Raw genomic sequence first — 14,485 nt, 5'->3', positions numbered from 1 at the left:
AGCCCAGCGCCAGCTCTGCACCCCAGTTTAAGGCATACACTTGGTTGAATGGCCAGCTCTGACCCCCACCCGAACCCCCGACCTGCCACTTAGCCAGAAAGGGGACTTTGGCCCACTGGCCACAGCCATAGAGACCTGAGTCTGACTGTCACTTGAAGCACAACAGAACCAGCAGCAGAAAAGGTTGGGGGGCGGGGGGGGTCATAGAAGACACCCTTGGTGCCCACAGCATTTTCCTGGCACTGTCTCCTTGCATCCTTATGAAGACCCTGCAAAGGGGCAGGGAAAGGCTTATCGATGCTATTTTACAAACAAGGCAACAGAGAAGGGGAGCAGCTTGCTGCAGTCCCAGGCTGGTACCACTGACCCCCCAGGACCCCCAGGGCCCTGCTTGCTGCCAGTCCTCCCATCCCCCTGGGCATCCTTAGCTGCAGCCGTGACCCATGGGGAGGGATGAGATGGGACAGGTGAGAGATCCCAAGGGGCCTAGGCAGGGCAAGCCTGCCGAGTACCCCCCATCTCGCTCCACAACACACACACACACGCGCGCACACACACACACACACACACACTCGTACCGCTTTCCATTCAGGGGGCAGCCTAAGCCTTCCAGGTTGCCATCATCCCCTGGGTGACCTCTGGAAACAAATTCCTCTGGATCCGGCTTACTTGGAGGGTGTAAATTAAAAACAACTTAGCCTTGGGCAGTAAATGGACACATTTTTGCCACACCAGGGCCAGGCCCTGGGATGAAGAGCCTTGGGACACTGGCAGCCCCGGGCCCCACTCTCTCCTTCTTGCCCTCTGACGCCAGGATGCAGAAGTGCAGGAGCCCCACGGCCCCTCCCGAGGGGCATCAGCACGGGCACTACTTCCTCTTCAGGACCAGGTTCTTCCCTGGCCCCTCCCTTAGCAGCAGGGCTGAGCTCCCTCTCTGGGGGTCCACCTCAAAGTCAGGCCTCTCTGGACTTGCTCCTCCTTCCTCCCCTGAGGTGGAACATGCTTGATCTGCTCGAGGAACAGAAAGAAGGCTGAGGCGGCCAGAGCATAGGAGAGGGGAGACGGGTACGAGAGGAGGTGGGAAAGGGAGACAGAAACCAGTTAGCACAGCAGCAGTGCCCTCCCCGTCTCTCCAGGGAGGAATTCCCCACAGCCTCAGAGTATTCACTGCTGAAGCCACAGGTGTATGTTCACAGACAGCATTCACTGAGCTGTGTGCCTGGTCCTGGCTGTCATCCTTACAAGGAGGAGATTTTGTGCCCATTCCACAGATGAGGAAACTGAGGCCCAGAGAGGTTAAATCACCTGGGTGAGATACAACAACGAATAATTGGCAGATCCAGAACTCCGTCTCATGCCTGACTCCAAAGCAGCAGCAGCAGTGGCCACAAATACCTGTCCACCCCAGTATTGAGAATGGTAGCAAAGTAGGAAATGAGGGCTCTGCCCTGAGGGACTTAGGGTATAGCCATGAGACAGAACTGAGACACATGGAACTGGCAGAGCCCATCACACACAACCTTGGAAATGAGAGACATCCTCGTACCTTTACAGAAGAGGAACCTGAGGCTCAGAGAGGTTAAGTAACTTGCCTTAGGTTGCACAGTATAGGATGGAGCAGGATTGGAGCACAGGCCAGTTCCCCTGACTGCCTCATAGAAAGTCAGAGTCCAGTCACCAGCTGGGAGCAGAAGCCCCTTCTTTAGCATTTCCCAGACAGCCTGTCCTGCTTCATGGCCAGGAGGCTCACTGCTTTTCAAGACAACACACTCCCTTTATGGGACTAACGTAGCTGTCACATGCCTTTGAATATGCCCCCTCTCTTGCCTCTGGACTTCAGTTTCCCTCTCTGTGGCATGAGGGGCTGGACTCCCTGACCTACAGGGCCCCAGGGTCTGGGTCTCAGCCAGCTAGGCTCCACCGGTCAGCCTTAGGAGCACCTCGAGGACTGGGCCGAGCCGAGCTGGCTGGACCCAGGCAGCCAGCAGAGGGCAGCAGCTCTGCGGCCGCTCACCGCAGGCCTTTGTGGGGGAGGGGTCTTCACTGAGGGGTCTTTATGCCCATTGGGGTGGGAGAAGGCCTCTCTGAAACACGACAGGAGGCTGCTCAGCTGAGCCCGCCCTCCCCACAATAGTCAATCAGACTCACCTCACCAGACCTTCCGGGGGTCCTTAGACTGGGCCAGGGGCTGCACCAGGTACTCTAGAATCGCAGGGTCCAGCTTAGCCTGCTCTGCCACACCTGTGCTGTGTGACCTTCAGCCAGGCCCTACCCTCTCTGTCTTGGTAAAAGGAGACCGTTGGAACCAATGACCCTTCTGAACACTGGGCTCGGGGCACTTGGTGACAGATACTTCCAGGCCTGCAGGAGAGCCCTTAGAACCAGTCCCAGGCCCCTCTTGCTCAATATAGCTAGTTTCTGTCTTTCTTTTTTCTTGGAACCAGAGCAACAGGATTAGCCAGTATTGGCCAAACAGAAGGACCTTTGCCTTTCTGCCCTCAACCCAGAGCCTGAGGGTTCTCCAGGCAGGTTGGGAGTTATGGCCTTAACCCTTTGTGGGCTGAAAAAGAAGTCCTCTCATGGAAAGAGCCCAGGCTTTGCAGCCTGACTGCCTGGCATCGCATCCTAGCTCTCTCACAAACAAGCGTTGTAACCTCAGGCTGTTATTCATCCTCAGTCTCCTCATCTGTAAAACAGAGATAGTAATAACACTTCATGGAACTGTTGTGAGAATTTGGCACCTCACTGCTTAAGAAGGAAACATTTACTTAGCCCTCGTACCTGGGAGCGAGCATTCTTACTACACCACTGTGTCAACATAGCCCACAAACAGCAGCCTCACTGATGCAAAAGTCCAAACAAACTGCCTGTGCTCACTCGCATCCACCCCCAGGCTCTCCTACCAGTGAGGGCACCATAGTCAACATCTGAGCTGAAGTGACCCTTCCAGAACCCTTCTCCCCGATGTACAGTGTCTGTCTCCAGAACTGAAATACTCAACAGGCCATAAAGAATTAGGGGCCTTGGTTTTTCTGCTTGGACAGTGAGACTAACAGTGAAGAAGCCCCGGCCCTGGGATGGCTCAGTGACTCTGGAACGTGTCGTGCGTGTGGTGGACGGTGCAAGGGGGAGTGGACGGGGTGCATAAGAACCGCAGTACAGGGGCAGATACTCTCTGTGGGCCTCAAGTGTCCATATATGGTAAATGAGGTGGTTGGCCTAGATAAGTGGTTTTCCCACACTTTGTAGCTCTAGAGCCCTTGTAATGAACCCCTAAAATATAAAGCATATAATGGGGAACTGTTCTAATGGCTGCAGGGGCCGGGCGAAAACCCATGGCAGCCTTGGCCCTCTGAGGACCTCCGAGCGCCTCTGCAGCAGGTGGTCTCTAGGGGCTCGATGACGGAGCCTTCCCTTTCTCAGAAGAATGAGCCCCACATCTGGGAACACTCCTTTCCCAGTCAGCCATGGCCGCCCCAGCTGCTTCCTGAAACGACTGCATTTTCCAAGGTCCTTTCTTCTTAATAAGGAAACCCAATTTGGCTGCTATTAATGAGGAAGCCAGGCAGGAGGGAGCAGGTCTGGCTGGCGGGACACCTGGGAACGGGCAGGTGTGAGCCTGTGGAACCGTTCATGGGGCCCCAGGAGCGTCCTGTCCCTCACTGCCCCCCACCCCCTGGCTTCTCCCACTTCCAGCCCACACATCTGAGGTTCCAGCCCACGCATCTGAGGTTCACAAGGAGATGGGTGGGACCTCCGGTCTGAATGCACAGCCTGCGCTCTTATAGGTGCCTCCCGTGTGCAAAGCCAGCGCTTGGCGCTGGAGACAGACCCCAGGCTGAGCGTGACAGCCCTGCAGTTTGGGGACTAGGGTCTGAGAGGCTGCAGGGCGCTTGGCACAGAACTGGGGAGCACCAGGCATGTCCATCTGGGGAATTCTAAGCTGTCCGTTGGGCAGCTCCAAGCTGGAGCTCCTGGGAAGTGGTGAGTCCTAAATCAGGGCTTCTCCCGAGGTGCAGATTCTGACTCAGGAGGGACCGATGCCGCTGGGTGGGGACCGTGCTTGGAGTAGTGATGATAGCGAGTGCCTCGCAGTGGTGGCTGCTGGAGCTCAGTGAGGGATGGGGGAGAGGTGGGAGGCGTGGGAGACTTCCTTGGGGGGGGGGGGTTGAAGAGCTGCACTGGGGGAGCAGAGACCCTGGCCTGGGGCCACGCAAAACGCGGTCGTACAGCATCCCCCCGCCAACTCCTAGAATGGGGCCAAATTTGAAAGTGGTAGGGCCTGGGATTTGGGGTCAGGCCTACCTCTGGACTGGAAACCCCTGAGGGCAGGGCCCGGGATCCCAGGGCCTGGCATGGAGGAGGTGCTTATCAGTGTTTGTTGAGTGACTGAACGAGGCAGTTTGAGTCCCAGCTCTGCCTGACATTGGGGACCTGCCTTAGCCTGCCCGCCTCACCTGTGAAATGGGCACATCTGCCACTCTGGATTCAGAGGCCTGGCGTGGAAAGTGACTCACCCCCGCCCTTCCTCCCCATCTTGCTGGCAGGTGGTCAGCCGGGTGGCAGCTCAGCAAGGATTCGACCTGGACCTCGGCTACAGACTGCTGGCTGTGTGTGCTGCAAACCGAGACAAGTTCACTCCGAAGTCTGCCGGTAGGTGACGGCTGGGGGCTCCACGGTATCGTCGGGAGGGGGGTGGGGCACTGGACTTGAACCCAAGGCTGTCACCACCCCTGTTGGCTGGCGCCTCGGTTGGTCCAGGTATGGCGTGAGCCCCCGAGTAGCAGCAGCTCACCTGCTGGCCTCTTGAGCCCACAAGTAGGGCCTGTCCCTCATCTCAGGGCCAGCAAGGGGCCCGGGGCACACTACACCCCAAAAACAGGCTTAAAGGGAGATGCACATCATCTCATTCCATCACCACAGTGACCCCTTGGTGTAAGTGCTGTGATCATCCCCATTTTACAGCCCAGGAAACTGAGGCTCAGAGAAGCTGCAGAGATTTCCCCAGGTCACACAGCTAAGAAGTGGCAGAGCTGGGATTTAAGCCCAGGCCTATACTCCAGTATCAGCATCCTTAGCCCTGAGGCTCCACTGCATTCATTCAAAATTTTTTTTATTTAAAATAAAACACAAATTAAAATAAAAATGAATCAGTACATTCAGGATTCTAAAAGACTGCTCTGTGTAGTATTCTCCATTGCAACTCTGTCCCGGCACGGGACCCCCTGACTCTATAGTAAACAGAGGCCACAGAAGGTGCCAGGCAACATTCTGTCTGTGAGAGCTTTAAGCACACTAAAGGTGCAGCTTTACCTGTCCCTCCATCCTCATTACCTTGCTTAAAAGCAGAGGAAGCTGTGTAAGCTTTTACTTGAACAGACCTGGACAACCCAGCCCTGTCACTTGCTGAGTGTGTGGCCTCTGAGCCTCAGTTTATCTCCTCGGGAAGGCAGGAATGGCAGTGAGACCTACGTTGCCGGGGTCAGTGCCGAGCAGTGTCTAGATGTTGTTAACGTGCTTTAGGGAGTCTGAACAATTCATTGAAAAAGAAAAAAGTCAGTTATTTCCTCTGTATAACAATAAAACAGACGTTTTCTCTGAATTCGTCCATCAGCGCTTTGGAGTGTATCTAGAAACAGCTTAATGCAAACGTTTAAAGGACATCTCATGATGGGTTTTCATCAGTCCGCACAGCCCACAATCGCTTGAACGCGGGTTTGTGCTTTGCTGTGTTTACGACGGTCCATGCACGTTGATGGCAGGTCACTTATAAAAGGTGGTGAAGGTCTCATTAGCCAATAGCTGCTCTGAGATCCCTGACGTGCCAGCCTGTGTTGGGCTATCGCTATTGTATTGAACTGCTTGCCAGAAAATGGTCTTGGAATCTCATAAGAGACGTCTGTTCCTGATGGAATCTGCAGTTTTAATAATAACTTAAGTCAATACAATTTTGACAAGGTAAAAATTGCTGCTTATCCAAGAAGCATATACATCCATATCGCTATTTAGTGCCTGCTCTCTGCAGGCATCTGGCCGGGGCTGGGTTGTGCTGAGGGGTAAAACAGATGTGGTCTCACCTCGGGAAACGTACCGTCCAGAGCAGGGATCGGCAAACTTTCTTTGTAAAGGGCCAGATCGTAAATAGTTTAGACCTTGCAGGCAATACGAAAGCAGCCATAGACAATATGTAAACAAATAAGTGTGGCTAGTTCCAAGAAAGCCTTACTTATGAAAGTAGATGATAGGATAGTTTCCTGATGCCTGGTCTAGAGGGAGAGAAAATCATCGACCAGATAATCACAGCTGTTTGCTGTACACCAGAAACTAACACAACATTGTAAATCAACTATACTTCAATTTTTAAAAAAAGACATGCAAAAAAGTCACAGCTGTATGTGTGACTGTGTGCGTAAATTCAAACTGTGATAAGGGCCATGAAGGAACGGTCTCAGGGATGCCACGAGACCACCTGGGAGTGGGGAAAGTCTTCCCTGAGACCCAAAGGTCAAGTAAGAGTTGAGTAGGGGAAGAAAAGGAGGAAGGATTGACCAGGTAACGGGAACAGCCTATGCAAAGGCCCTGAGGTAGAAGCAAGCATGGCTTTTTTTAATAAGAACTAAAGGAAGGCCAGTGGTTCCAGAGCCCTGGGGCAGAAGTCAGCAGCAGTTAGACACACAGGGCCTGTCTTGAGGGTTGTCCTAAGAGTAACGGGAACGTGGCTAAATTCTAATTTTGCAAAGATCGCTCGAGCTACAAAAGAACAGATTGACCAGGGGAGGCCGGTGTGGATGGAGGGAGCCAGTTGGCAGATTGCTGGGATGTCAGGATGAGGATGATGGTGGCTGGACCAGGAAGGTTCCACTTCCTGTGGAGTGGAGTGGAGACAAAGGGATGACTCCAAGGGATATGTAAAAGGCAAAACCAAGACAGGGAGAGCGTGGCCAGAGGGGTAGAAGGAAAACAGGAGAATGGGCTGTCCCAGAAACCCCAGCTGCTCCCCAGGTCCATGTGTAGCCCCTCCCTCAAGGGTCTCTCATACCCCTGCTAGTACGTTCTGGGTGCTCTACCATATTTTGCTTCAATGCCCAGCTCTGTGAGACACAGAATATTTTCTACATTTATGGATGAGGAAATTGAAGCTCAGAGAGGTCTTGTGACTTGCCTGCTGTCACACAGCTCGTAAATGATAGAGCTGAGAGACTTGAAGTCCTGGCCTCCTGAATCCAGGCCTAAAGCTGTGCCCACTGCATCATTGCTGACTCTGGGGCCAGTTGGGGACCAAGATTTAGGAGGCCTCTGATCACCTGGGCCAGGATCTGAGAAGCTACTCCATTTGGAAGTGCTCTTTGCTTCACTCAGATCTCTGTAGCATGGCCCTGCCCTCCTCTAAGTGGTATTTCCAGCATCACTTCTTCTCCTGAGACAAGGGATTTGTTCCTTCCCCATCTGTACCCCCGGTTGTGCACTGCTCTTTACAGTCTAGAGAGCCCTTTCCCATGCATATGTCTATCTAGTCACATGATAGGCCCTAGGCCCACGAGGTGCGTTCTCGTATACCCATTCTGCAGCTGAGAACACTGAGGCCCAACAGGGCCTGTGGCTTAGCTGTCACTTGAATTCACTTATCAGGAGTCAAACCCAGGTCAGCCCCAAGAGCCATGACTAACCACCTTTCCCAGGCCGCCTGCCCTCTTGAGAAGTATGAACCTCAAGGCTCTCAGGGTCCCGGTCATCCCCCTGCTTGGCCCGTCTTTTGGGAAGGCGGGGCACCAGTCTGACGGGGAAGGCTTCAGCTCCTGGTTTCGTTGGTTGGGATAAAGGGTCCGCGGGGGGCAGGCTTGACCATGAGAGGGGTGGAGACCACAGAGAACACAGCAGTGACCCCAGATTCCATAAGCGACTGCAGCACTGGCCCCCATCTTCTCCACATTGCCCACCTCCCAGAGCTGTGGCCTCATCTGTAAAGAAGGATTATATGCCGATCCCACAGGCTGCCTGGGAGGATTAAATGAAATGCCCCAGGCGTGGAAGTGAGGGGCCCAGCTAATACCTGGCGCACGGTGGGTGCCGAGTCAATATTACTTTCTGGCCTTCCTTCTCTACTTCTGTCTGTCTTTTTCCCAACATGGTTCCCTACCTCTCTAAGGCCCTTTCTGCCTTAGTGAGGCTGTTTCCCACCCTCTCTTTCCCTGAGGCTCTGTGGGTGGGTGCATGACCTGCCTAACCCCACCTCTGGGTACAGCTGGGAGAGCCCCTGTGTTGTCAGTTGTGTGTGTGCAGTGGCCACACTGGCCACTACTGGGCCCACCTGGGCCTCTCCCAGCCAGGCTTCTGCAGTTCTAGAACATGCTCTGTCCCCAGAGCTCCTGCAGCCTCTCCGCCCTCCCGTCTTCCTGTCTCCGTCTGGGTTCCCACTCTGCCTCACTGGCTAATGCAGTTTTTACCCTTCCAGTCCTTCCCTCTCCTCTCTCTCTGAGTGTCTCTGATGCTATATGTCTGTCTCTGTCTGTCCTTCCCTTTCCTGCTGCCTCTGACTTTCTCCCTGCATTGTGATGTGTGTGTGCGTGTATATGTGGCGGTGAACATGTCTCTGTGTGTGTGTGCGTGTGTACGTGTGTGTGTGCGAGTGTGTCTCCCCTTCTGCCTCCCCCACCCCTTCTCCCACTCTATCTCCCTGTCTGTGTCTCTTGTCAGGAGGCCAGGCTAGGGCCAGAGGGCCGGTGGGATGAGCTCATGCAGCGAGGAGCAGAGCGGTGCTTTGTCAGGAGAGATGGCGGTGCGCTGGGCTGGGCTGTGCGCGCCAGCATTGGTGGGCTCTGGAGCAGGAGCTCAGGCCTGGGGGCAGTGCTGTGCGGTGTGTGTGTGTGTGTGTGTGAGAGAGAGGGAGAGGGAGAGAGAGAGGGAGAGAGAGAGAGGGGGAGAGAGACGGAGCGTGAGCGCAGAGCAGACACTGCAGCAAACAGCCAAGTCAGGCGTCTCCACGTGGGCCCCTCTGATACCCAGCCCCCAGCTCTTTGTTCTGGTGCAGCCTTTAGCCTGTGTGCTCGCACACGGGAGCACGCGCACACGAGCACGCACGACAGCATCCTCCGCGTTGGGAAGGTCCTGGGGGGCCAGCGGCTCCCTCCTCTGCCTCAGTCCAGAAGGTCACCTGCCTTGCGCCTCCCCTTGTCCCCCCCTCCAGGCCACGGCAGGCCCCCCCGCCCCCCGGTCGCTGCCTGCCTGCTCTCGGCAATTTGGCAGGCAGTGCTGAAATGTCAGCCTCCCTGGCACCAAGAGGCCCACGCCTGCTGGCTTCATGGGCACCAAGCACCAGGCAGTTACCATGTCCAAGGTCCCCAAGAGCCCTCTGTGTGCCTCTGCTTCTGTCCATGCTTGAATGACTCTGTCCCTTTGGTTGCCCCTGTGAACAGCCCAGAGGCGGGTTAAAATAATAGAATAGGGAATGTCAGAACCCAGGGGATGGGGAGCCCAGGGCCCAGAGAAAGGGGGACTTGCCCCAGGTTACAGTGAGGCGGGGCAGAGCCCAGACAAGAGCCTGGGTTGCCCGCTGCCCATCCTCACGCCCCTCTTGCCTCCCTGAATGATGACTCTGGGCTCCCTCTGAGAGGTGAGAGGCATGGGGCTGCTGGCAGAGTGGAAGATGTGGAGAGAGCCGCAGGTCTGGGAGGTGCCAGGGCATCCCGGGGGCATCCTGGGAGAGGCGACCAGTAGGCATTTGGAGAAGGGACCAGAGAACTCAGGAGAGAGGTCAGGGCTGAAGAGGCAGCCCCTGAAAGCTCCGAGGAAGAGGAGGCCAGCCTTCTTAGGGACAAACGGAGGGCAGTTGTCAATGACCTGCCTGTGGGCTGGATGTGACCTGCAGACAGCTGAGGTCCGACTGTTCAGCAGTTTTTAAAAATGCATATTAGTTGCCAACATTTGCTCTTTGGAAGATTGCACTGTCCAGTCAAATGCCTGGCTTCCTGCGAATGGGAACCTTAGTCCCAGCCCGGCGCGGACTGGGTGGTGGCTGACCCCTCGGATAAGTGCCGTGCTTCCCGAGTTGTCTCACACCCCAAGCATTTCCTGAATTTGGAAACCGGCTGGGCCCTGTGGACATGTGTGTTTCTTACCTCTTTTCTACACACACGCTCACATCCCAACACAGCAGCCTGAGCCCCGGGCCCAGGAGTGGAAACCCAAGCAAAGTGGATCACTTGCTTTGTGTTGACAAACATCTGCCTGGTCTGGTTTCTCCAGTGTGCTGACAGCCCCCAGAGGAGCTGACAGCAGACCACAGGAAGGGACTGAGGCATGCCCTGGGCCCCCGGCCAGCCTGGGAGGTGAAGAATCAGGAATGTGATGGGGCCCCTGCTCTGCCCCTCCCTGTCTGTGGCCTGTGATCCACTCAGGAGGGGCTCGGGAGAAGCTTGGTCCTTCTTGGAAGCCCTCGATCCCAGGGGAGCTTCTGCAGCAACTTGTGAAGCAGCCCTGAGGCTCAGAGACGGACCCAACCCCGGGGACCAGTGGCAAGGGTCCTGCCTCCATCGGAGGATTGAGATGGGGCACAGACCTCAGAGGCCAGCCAGGTCATTTCATCACTCCCACCCAGGACTCCTTAAGCAGGAGAAGGCAGGTCATAAACCATTTTCCTCTGTCGTTGAAAACAATCCTTCTTGCTCCCACCTAGCTGAATGGGGGGCTCTCAGACCCCCATGGTGGTGGTCACATTCCTGGCCTCTCTTGGCATCCCAGCTCCTATCTCTACCTTCACGCCTCCCCCATGGCCTCTCTCCACCCCCTCTGCCTCTGCCCACCCCGGAGCATGCAGCCGCCTTCCCGTCACCATCACCGGGGAGGAAAAATGGCCTCATTCAGGGACACCCTGTCAGATCTGTCTCTCTAAGACAAAGATGTGCGCAGCTCTGCGTGAAAAACGGCTCGCAGCCGCCCAGTGAGCAGGCAGGATTGGTGGGTGCAAATTACAGGGGGATTTGTTAACGCTTGCTGGCTCCCCCCAGAAAAAGCGGCAGGTGGGCCCTCGCCCTTGAAATGCCAGGCCGCCCGGCTGCGCGCCTTGTCGAGACTTCCTCCTGGACACCAGCCCCCACTGCCACATCTGAGCTCAGCAGAGCTGGGATGTGAGGGAGGGACTTGGCTTCCTTCCTCCTGCTTGGCCGCCTCTGCACTCCAGGTCAGGTCCTGCTCAGGAAAGGGCTCTGGATTTCATCACCCAGCCCCTGGGAACTGACTCGCGGTCAGCTCTGTTTAAAGGACAAAACCTGTTTATCACTCACCTTCCGTCGAGTCACTGCTGTGAGCGAGGCCACTGGGGCTCTTATCAGCACACCCATTTTGTAGAGGAGGAAACTGAGGCTCTAACAGGGACGAGACAGACCAGGTACATGACTTCCAGGGCTGGAAGCAGGACTTGGACCTCCACGTGATCAGATCTGGAGCACAGGGAGCTGTCCCTCTTCTGAGTGACCCTGTGTGAGCAGGTGGGGTGGGTCGTCCTGGGCCAGTGGCCCGTGGCTCCCTCCCCTCCCCCAGCTCCCTGAGGGCTGAGGCCCGGTCACTCTGCTCTTGGAGAAAAAGAACAGTGGGGAGGAACTCACATGACAGAGGGTTTGTGGACACAGCGTTCCCAGGCTAAGGAATTGGGGGGAGGGGTGTGTGGTGGTCCCTGGGGTGTCCAGAGTGAACAGTGAGGAGGGGGGCAGTGCCACGGAAGAATGAAAGAAGGCAGATTTGGAAATAGCTTCAAGGCCCTGGAAAAGGGAACTGAGTATTTCAGTAGCCATTAAAAGTGAGGTCCCCTAAGAATGATTACCATCCGGAAATACTCATGACATAATATTAATTTCTTTTTAGAAGGGTAACAAAATGTCATGCTCAGTATGACCTCGACCAGGTGCAAAAACAAAATATACATTTGGTTAGGCAGAGGAAACAGAAAACAGAAGGGAATATACCAAAATGTCAGCTTAGAAATCATGGATCTATCTGGATGGGGGGAGGTAGCTGACTCTTTATTTCCCATATTTTCTGCAGGGAGCATGGATTCTGTCTTGGTCAGAATGGTCGATGGTCGCCATGGGTTCCTCTGGAGTCTGGCTGGAGTTGGCAGGGGTGGGGGGAGGCGAGAGCGCCCTGGTCTTTGGGCTGGCTCAGCAGTTTTCCCAGCAGAGCCCTCTGCTTCCCGAGGGCCTGGGGGGCAGGCCCCTGCTCGCTGGGGAGGCTACTCTTCCTGCCTCCTTCTCTTCTGTGGGATTAGCTCATCGCTGGCCCACCCCCCCCCAGAGCCAGGGTGTGCAAGGACACGGCTGCCTGAGGCCCAGCCGGTGGAGATCTGCTTTCTGGGCCTGTCCAGAAGGAGAGGGGGTGGGGGGATGAGGGCATTGGCTCATGGCAAGGGGGGGTCTGGGGGCTGGGACCCTGACAGGCCGTGCAGAGCCCTCTCAAGATGGGGCTGCTTGTCTTACCTGGACCCTCACAACTCCAGTCCGGAGCCCCAGCTGGGACTCCACACACATGATTGGGACGGGGGTCTGTGAGGCAATAGAGGAAGGAGAGGCCACTGGAGGCACTTCAGTCAAATGATGTGTGTCTGAGTTTGGGTTTCCCCAGATGCAGACCCCGCAATGAAGATTCCAGTGCAAGCGATTTATTTAGGAGGAGCCCAGAAAGCGCCAGTAGAGAAGCAGAGAAATGAGACGCGGAAGGGAAGGAGGAGGGAGAGAAGTGTGGTGTGAAGCACTGTGCCTGCTGTGGGGGGCTCCTGGAGACAGAGTAGAGCGCGCCCCGCGGTCAGCCTAAGAGGCCAGGACAAGGAGGTGTTCATCCAGCAGCTGGCATCCATTATTGGCTGGGGGCTCCTTGGGGTCGGGCTGTGGATGCACCCTCCAGCACTCACCTTGGCGGAGATGCCAGGAAGAGCCACGGTGCCCGTGGTAAGCAGAGGGTGTGTGATGAGCCATCCACGGTGCCAACAACAAGGCACCCAATTTCCGTCACCTGCATCCCATCCTCATCCCCACCCCCTCCCCGCCGTATTCTTCTGATTGTATTCTCCATATGGATGCTTACTTATTTTGACTTCAGGAGAGGAATTTGACAAGGAAACTTTCTGTCTTCTCTCTCTGGCCACCATACCTGGCAGACCAGCCCCCCTTGCCACATTTAGATGCTAACTGTCCAAATAAAGACAGTGAAGAGCAGGCCCTGCATCCAGGTGTAGCCCCAGGTGCCTGCTGCACGGTACAGCCTGGGCCGGCTCTCTGCTAGTTAAAAAGGGAGCCCCCGGGATTTGGGAAGCTGCCCCTCCCCCCCTTGAACTAGCAACATCCCAAACATGGGAAGAGAGCTGACATGGCAGTGGTTTTCCCACCAGGTCCCGTGACCACCTTAAGCCATCTTGGGGGCCACATCCCTTTGTCCACACTTGAGGGTGCTCCAGACAAAGAGGACAGCCCTGGACAAAGCCATGGGGGCTGGGTACCACCCTCCACCTCCACCTCCCCTGGGCAGGCCATGCCCCGCCAACACCACCACCCCCAGCATCAATTTCTTCCCCAGTCCAATGCGTCCATACCATTTCTCTACCTTCGTGGCTGCAGGAAGAATAATGAAGTCCTGGGCGTGGGAATGCCTCTCAAAATAAAAAATACTAAACAGAAATTTTTAGGGCAAGGAATGACAAGCGTCTTGTGCCAGGCCCACTCCGTGCCAAGCACGGGGGCTACAAACACATATAAATGCACCACACACAGTCCCTGCTCTTCGGGTTTGAAATCAATGAATGCTCCCATTCTGGGGGTGAGAAATGACAGTAGTCCTACACACAGACACAGCCCTTTACACGGCCTTTCTTGTCCGGCCCCGTGAGATCCCCACGGCGGGCTTTTTCCCATTTAAAGAGGAAGAGACGAGGTTCTGAGGGGTGAGAAGGTGGCCTCGCAGGCGCGGAAGTGGGGCCAGAGCTCTGGCTATCCTTGCTTCTCTGCAGGTGTCCCCAAGGAGATGCACAGCCTCTGGGGTGATGCAGGGCCACGGGGTTATCGCCATTCAGGCACCAAGGTGTTGCCACGTTGCAGCCAGAGCGCTGCCTTCCACCGTCTGGCCCAAAGGTGCATCTGGGACAGAGGACCTGCCAAAACAGTCCCCACTGCCCCAGGGTGCCCTGAAGATGCCATGGCCACCCGAGAAGTTAATAAAGCCATGGGCAGCAATTAATTCTGCAGAGGAAAGGGCCAGGTAAGAGGATTAAGGAAGCCAGAGCTTTGGTTTTAAGCTGGAGCTTAGCTTTCTCACCCCCAGAGGAGGGATTTCAGGGGATTCGACGGTGTGAGAGTGACATGGAGCAGGGACTTGGCAGAACGTGGGCGAGGTGGTTATGGAACTTTCAGAGCAAGCATTGCAAGCCATGACCTTATAAATTCCTTCTGGGTTAGACAGACAGACAGGAATCAGTGATGGTGCAGGTATCATTAGCCTTGCTTAT

General features: G+C 55.6%; 1 protein-coding gene across 4 annotated transcripts in view; it reads left to right on the top strand.

Annotated features, from left to right (window-relative positions):
• ZMIZ1 (zinc finger MIZ-type containing 1) overlaps positions 1–14,485 on the top strand; it is a 233,638-nt gene that overhangs the window by 134,794 nt on the left and 84,359 nt on the right. For all 4 annotated transcript variants that reach the window (XM_082425693.1, XM_082425694.1, XM_082425695.1 and 1 more), the window contains exon 7: positions 4,548–4,653. In XM_082425693.1, the coding sequence (XP_082281819.1) occupies positions 4,548–4,653 (106 nt within the window). The remainder of the gene's footprint in view (positions 1–4,547; positions 4,654–14,485) is intronic.

The sequence above is a fragment of the Balaenoptera physalus genome, assembly GCF_965194825.1.
Source record: "Balaenoptera physalus genome assembly, chromosome: 14".
In the NCBI taxonomy this organism is placed as follows: domain Eukaryota; kingdom Metazoa; phylum Chordata; class Mammalia; order Artiodactyla; family Balaenopteridae; genus Balaenoptera; species Balaenoptera physalus.
The sequence above is the reverse complement of the archived record's forward strand: the minus strand, read 5'-3'. Positions and strand labels throughout refer to the sequence as shown.